At 43.1% G+C, this 7071-nt stretch overlaps 1 protein-coding gene across 2 annotated transcripts; it reads left to right on the top strand.

Annotated features, from left to right (window-relative positions):
- The first annotated feature begins 6624 nt into the window (after positions 1 to 6624).
- Positions 6625 to 6966, top strand: LOC114639093 (ubiquitin-like). 2 transcript variants are annotated; one of them, XM_028787785.1, is made up of 2 exons: positions 6625 to 6727; positions 6815 to 6966. In XM_028787785.1, the coding sequence occupies exons 1-2, from the start codon at positions 6625 to 6627 to the stop codon at positions 6964 to 6966; spliced, it is 255 nt and encodes an 84-aa protein (XP_028643618.1). The 2 variants fall into 2 exon arrangements, with proteins under 2 accessions (XP_028643618.1, XP_028643617.1); XM_028787784.1 differs by having other exon boundaries at positions 6625 to 6966.
- The last annotated feature ends 105 nt before the right edge of the window (positions 6967 to 7071 follow it).

The raw sequence follows: 7071 nt of genomic DNA, 5'->3' as shown, positions 1-7071 counted from the left end.
GATGCAAATAGTCAAGGAACAAGCAACACAATAAACACAAATAGTTAAAGAAAAAGCAAGGCAATAAACAAAATTCTGTGAATACTCTCATGATCACTGCTTCTAAGGACTTATCAGGATGACCAAAGTATCTGAGCCTACTTTCCTGTCCTAACCCTAGGTCATTTTCATGTCTGAAGCCTACTTCCTTGTTATAACCTAAAATTTAGATTCTTGTCTGAAATTACTTATTTGTTCTAGTCTAATATTTAGGTTCCTGTCTGAGATTACGTCTTTGTTCTAGCCTAATGTCAGATTCCTGCCTGAAGTCTACTTCCTTGTCCTTGGCCAATGTCATATTCCTGCCAAGCAGTCCATTTCTTTGTCCTTGGCCAATGTCAGATTCTTGCCAAGCAGCCCCAAAGGCTCTCTGCCTCTTCCCCCCAGTGGTCAATGTGCCCCTGGACTCACACCAAATTTGGGTAAATATCCTTACAAGGTGATAACCTATGCCATCCTAGCTCCCATGCTTGACATTCAAAAAGCTTCAAGCAACATGAAATTAGGGTTCCAAAGAGTATGGTTGGTGTCATTTAATATTAAATTTATAGAATGTAAGGAAGCTTAGCTGGGCAGAGAAACATAAAGGTATAAGAATTGGAAGATCTGGATAGATAGTAGAATGTATATTCTACACAGTAAATATCTAAGTTATGTGTAGGGAATAAATGGACTGACAGAATGAATAACTACAGTTGGACAATTCAGTGTTTTTAAGGAAAACATTCAATAAGCAAAAGAATATTTTGAAACTGCAATTTATTATTTATTCTTCTATTATTTATATGAAGCTACACCTTAAAGAATTGTTAACCCTTTAGGACTACAAAATGAACAAGAAACATGTGGACTCTGGAACATCTGCTGTTGTGTCATTGGTTCCCCTTGATAATCTAGTAAGGCATAAGAATATGATATAAGAATGAGGGGCTGGTCTTCCAACAAACCCAAAAGAAGATAACCACATAAACAATGCCTCCACTATTAGCAAAAATGACAGGAAGCAACAACACCCTCTCCTTAATATCTCTTAACATCAATGGACTCAGTTCCCTAATAAAAAGGCATAGGCTAATGGACTGGATACGCAAACAAGACCCAGCTTTTTGCTGCATACAGGAAACCCACCTCAGCCACAAAGACAGACACTACCTTAGAGTAAAACGTTGGAAAACAATTTTTCAAGCAAATGGCCCTAAGAAACAAGCTGGAGTAGCCATTCTAATATCGACTCTGTTTAATATTTTCAAGAGAGATGTAAATCCTAATTTCTCTCAACAATTAATTGACAAAAGAGAAGTAATCTCACAAAAAGTAGAAGAAGCTATTATTAATTGATATAGTATATAGTCTGATTAGTTGTCGGCTGTGCTATAACAGTCCTTTGATAAAAGAGATTATTAATATAGATTTATATTTCTTTAAATAATGTCTGCATGACTCTCTTAGTGTGGAAGGAGTGATTGTTGGTGCTTCTGCCCTGATTTTACAAGAACCCTAAAAAATTGGCTTTAAAAACAAAAGAGTGGGAACGGTACCCCCCCCAGAAGGAGTCTCCCTGAAATACCCTCCATCATGCCTTGTTCACTTTTAACTCTCTAAAACTGAAAACTCATGGCAAATCTGCTGCTGACTGCCTCTGGCATCACTGAGACCAATAAAAACTATGCCACAGATATGGGGAAGGACCCTCTTACCCTTAAAGGCAATAGCCCAGACCCAGTTCTCTTATGGGGCTGAGGACTGATATGCCTGTTTGATACCACAAAAGGTACAGCTAATTGGCTACAAATAAGATTAATGAAATAAATAGACATCTCCACAAAGGCAGGCCCAGCCATAAATAAAATGAATAACAATTTACATCCAGGGAAGAGAAATCTCCCTGAGAATTCCCTTCTTTTTCCTTTCCAGGTAAAAATGAATCACTCATGATGTCTGCTGTTAGAAGTTCTAATCCAGATGCTGGCCTCCAAACTTATACTACTCAGACCTTCTAAGTGCCATTGACAAGAACGTCTAACAGCTAGAGATTGACATCACTAATCTGAAGAAATCCCTCGTTTCGCTGTCTGAAGATACCTCCTAAAATCGCAAAGATCCTTATTGGACTTGATTTACTCTATTATAATAGAAAAGGCTGTGTACAGCTCTTGACTGTGTACAGCCCTTAAAGAAGAATTTTGCCTTCACATAGACAAGACAGGGATGGTTAAAGAGAGCATGAATAAGGTCAGAGAAGGCCCTGAGAAAAGTCAGAGAGAGAAAGAGAAAGGTGAGTGCTGGTACAAGAATTGGTTTTCAACCTCTCCAGGGTTGTCAACCCTACCTCCTCTTATCTTGGGACCATTATTTGGGTTCTTTTTGCTTATTTCTTCTGGTCCCTGGGCCTCAAATAGGCTGACTAACTCTGTGAAACAACAGATAAATAATTTCGTAGCAAAACCTATTCAGATACATTATCATAAGTTAGCTATGGTGGACCACGAGACTCAAGATGAGGTTGTTACTTTATCCAGAGTGTTCCCAAAACCCATCTCCACCCAACCTAAAAGAGGGTACTTCCACCTCTAGACCAGGCAGAGAGGGGCCACCCAGAACCCCCTCTGACAGGCGACCTGAATTCTTGCTTAGGCTGCGAGGCTAAGCACTGCAAGGAAATATCAATAAAAGTTAAAAATATCTCACTGGGTTCCCTGAGGGACAAGCCTGACTGCATAGGGGTTGATGTCAAAAGTATCCCCTCTCCAGGAAAAAGACATCAGGATGGGTATGGCCCTCATGCCTCACTGGACAACAACAGGGGGACCAGAGCCATTACAAGGTCCCCTTGAATTACTGGAGGTCAGGCCTCTATCCCCGCCACAGTCCATCTATACTTAGAGAAGGGAAGAGATGTCAGGGACATCCCTGCTTACGCACTAAAGGCCTAAAATCAGCCATAGGCCTAAAATCAGCAATAGGCCTGTCATACATGTATACTAACACCAAGTCTTGGGTCTCTGTGGATAAACACTGAAACAGATGGCTATAAGCTATTGTAAACAGGCAGTTTTTGTGACATTTTACCAGCCTGAGTAGTCATAGACCTTGTAAATAGGTAGCCTTGGCAGATATTACCAACTTAGATAAGGACAAGTGAATCATAGGCAGAGTCATAGTGATCTATCCCCTGAACCCTCACCCAGCCGATACCCTGTTCTGAAAAATAACTGTATTCCCCCTGAACACCCATGCTCCAGTGTCATCCCCTTCCCCACTTCCTGCCTTTTTGTGTTTACAACCCCTGTGTGAATGAGTATAAATTACAATTTGAAAAAATAAATAAATAAATTATATATTAAAAAAAAAAAAGAATGAGGGGCTGGGGCTGTTGGTAAAACTCAGTTGGTAAAACACTTACCCTGAAAACCTGAGTGCAGATGTGGGGATGAGGGGATCCCCAAAGCTTACTTGCCTGCAAGTCTGAGAGTCAGTGTGCTCCAAGAGAGTAAATCCAACACACCAGGGATTTGGGTGAGTGAACATGTCTCTAAAACTGAGGGACCTTGGGGTGGAACTCACAGGGAGGCCTGATGGCCTGAGCTCAGTCCCCAGAGCCCACAATGTGGCAGGACAGAACTGTCAAGTGATGAGTCCTCTGACCACCACACACTTAGTTCCACATATGTGGGACACAGAGAAATAAGGGGAAGACAATATCTGTCTCTGTCCTTCACATGTGTATCAATGCACACACAACATGTACACAAGGTGAGTACAGGGGAGCAGCGTCATAGCTCAAGTTCAAAATGTCTTTGTTTGATCCATTAGCAAACATGGGTCATATTGATCTAAGATTTCTTAGTGATTTTTTTGCATTAAAATTGACAATAGATCTTATGATAAAAATTTCCATATTAGGTATAACATAGTATAAATAACATAAATATTATGGAGAGATGGATTGGCAGTTAAGAGCTCTAGCTTTGTTCGTAGAGCACTCAGTTTTGATTGCTAGCACCCACATGGCAGCTCACAACTGTGTATAACTCCAGTACCAAAGGACTCAGAACTCAATTTCTAGGACATGATGCATAGAAAATACACAGTAGCAAAATACTTCTATCTATAAATCTATAAAATTTAAGCATAAACAAAGAAATAAAATGATTGTAATTTCTTTAACTAAATCATGTTATGGTATCTAAAACTGTGCTTTAAAAGAGACAATGGAAAAGTATTTATAAACTAACTGAAGTGTATGTTTTGCTTTCCTTATAGAAGGCCTAGGAGATGCTGTCTTAAAGTATGAGTGTCTCATATACCTAGGAGCCTAAAGCAGTGAAAAAGAGCCAACACATGACCTCTCCCCTCCCAGCATGTATCCCATAAAATACAGGATGTCCATGCTTCACTCCACAGACCCAAGAAGGCTGGACAGAAAGAAGGGCACAGGAAAGGATGTTTGATTCTATGGTATGGTCTTGGAAGGCAGATGGATGGAGGGAACTGGTTGGGAAAGGAGATAAAAAGGGAGAGGGGGTTTTAGGATTCAGTGTGGGGAGGGGTGGGGGCCATGATGATGAATGGAAATCTGCAACTGATAGGGGTGGTAAGGGAGAAGGCAAGTTGAGGAAGAGATGGAGAGCTGGGATAGGGGAGGCACACAGGAATCAGTGTGGGTGTGCTTAGCTGTGACTCACAGCATTGGGGATATGGAGCCTGAGGAGGCTGCCTCTTCTGGCTAGGCAGGAACCCCAGTGAGGCAATAGTGACATCAACCCACCCACAAAACTTTCAACCCAAGACTTTTTCCTGTTTACAAGAAATGCAGGAACAAGGGATGGAGTGGAGACTGAGGGGAATGGCCATCCAGTAACTGACCCAACTTGAGACCCCTCCCATGGACAAGCAACAATCCCTGAGACTATTAATGATACTCTCTTATGCTTGCAGACAGGAGTCTAGCACATGCTGTCCTATGAGAGGATCCACCCTGCAGCTGACTTAGTCACATGTAGACACCACAGCTTAACACTGGATGGAGCTTGGAGACTCTTATGGAAGAGTAAGAAGGATGGCAGTCCCTAAGGGGATAGAAACTTCACATGAAGAACAACAGAATCAACTAACATGGAACCTTAGGGCTCTCAGAGAGTGAACCACCAATCAAAGAACACACACAGGCTGGCCCTAAGCCTCCATGCCCATAGGTAACAGATGTGCAGCTTGGTCTTCCTGTGGGCCCCAAACAACTGGAGCGGGAGCTATCTGAAAAGCTGTTGCTTGTAAGTGGGATATGTTCTTCTAGCTGGACTTCCTTGTCTGAACTCAGTGGAGTGGAAGCACCTAGCCTCACAGAGACTTCATGTTTGAGTGTGGAGAAATAATCAGGCGGCCCCCACCCACTCAGAGGACAAGGGGAGGGTAACAAGGGGGAAGGATGTGGGAGAGACTGACTGGGAGTGGGCAGTAAGCAAGATGTAAACAACGAAAAATAAAAATACATATAAATGAATTTTTTTCCAGAAAATGTAACATGACACAACTGAGACTCCAATAAAACAATACATTCTTACTGTAGTCTACTATCAGATAAAATATTTTACTTTAAAATTTATATATAATACAAAATTCGTCCTTACACGCAGTGTCTTGATTTAGCAGTATGTCCTGACCCCTCCTTCAAGGGTCTACTGATCAGCTGCAGCAACTAGAAGAAAACTGGCCCTTTAAGTTGGGAATCTTCATTCTCTTCTATACCTACTATCCTTAGGTTTGGTCTTCTCATTGTGTCCTGGATTTCCTGGACGTTTTGGGTTAGGAGTTTTTTGCATTTTGGATTTTCTTTGACAGTTATGACGTTAGAAGTGTGTGTGTATCTCTGTGTGTGTGTGTGTGTGTGTGTGTGTGTGTGTGTGTTTCCCTTCTGTTGGTTTTTCTAGTTTGAGATTATCTCCTGTGTTTTCCTAAGTGTAACTAAACTTTCCTTGGATTAAAACTTTGCTTTTAGTATCTTCTGTAGGGCTGGATTCGTGGGTAGATACTGTTTAAATTTGATTTTATTTATCATGAAATATCTTGTTTTCTCCATCTATAGTGATTGAGTTTTGCTGGGCATAGTAGTTTGGATTGGCATCTGTGGTCTCTCGGAGTCTACAGGACATCTTCTCAGGTCATTCTGGTTTTTAGAGTCTCTGTTAAGTCAAGTGTAGGGGTTGGTGACTGTGTTGCGACTGGCAGCTGGGCTGGGCCCGGGAGACACGGTGGGGACCGGCGAGGGGACTGTAGGGGTCTGCAGGCGCTGCTTCGGCGCCGTGCGTGCTCGGTGGGACTTGGCCGCCAGGACCTGGAGCACGGCGGGCACGCGGCAGTCCAGCCCGGGAGCTGCGGGCAGAAAGACCAAGAGCTCTGACCCGAGCTGCGGAGCGAGTTCTGGGCCTGTCCTGAGATATACTGGGTGTTCGGTTCCAGTGTTGGCTACAGAGAGGGGTCAGGGCCAGCTGAAAAGTTTGCCTAGGTTAGACCTGGTCTTTAAAAAAACCTGAAAATGTGTGTCGTGGTGCAGTGCTCTCACTTGAGCACTAGAGAATAGATGCCAACATGCAGATCTTTGTGAAGACCCTGACGGGCAAGACCATAACTCTTGAGATCGAGCCCAGTGACACCATCGAGAAAGGCAAGGCCAAGATCCAAGACATGGAAGGCATCCCACCTGACCAGCAGAGGCTGATATTCACAGGTAAACAGCTGGAGAATGGCCACATCCTGTCCGACTACAACATCCAGAAAGAGTCCACTTTGCACCTGGTGCTGCGCTTGTGCGGTGGCATCATTGAGCCATCCCTTCGTCAACTTGCCCAGAAGTACAACGGTGACAAGATGATCTGCCTCAAGTGCTACACAGGCCTGCACCCCCATGCAGTCAATTGCCACAAGAAGTGAGGCCATACCAACAACCTGCTCCCTAAGAAGAAGGTCAAATAAAACTGGGGCCATACCTAGCCTGTGACCCCGGGACCAAATAAAGTCCCCCTTCCATCGACTGGA

Source organism: Grammomys surdaster, unplaced genomic scaffold, assembly GCF_004785775.1.
Source record: "Grammomys surdaster isolate TR1022 unplaced genomic scaffold, NIH_TR_1.0 125672, whole genome shotgun sequence".
Taxonomy (NCBI): domain Eukaryota; kingdom Metazoa; phylum Chordata; class Mammalia; order Rodentia; family Muridae; genus Grammomys; species Grammomys surdaster.
The sequence above is the reverse complement of the archived record's forward strand: the minus strand, read 5'-3'. Positions and strand labels throughout refer to the sequence as shown.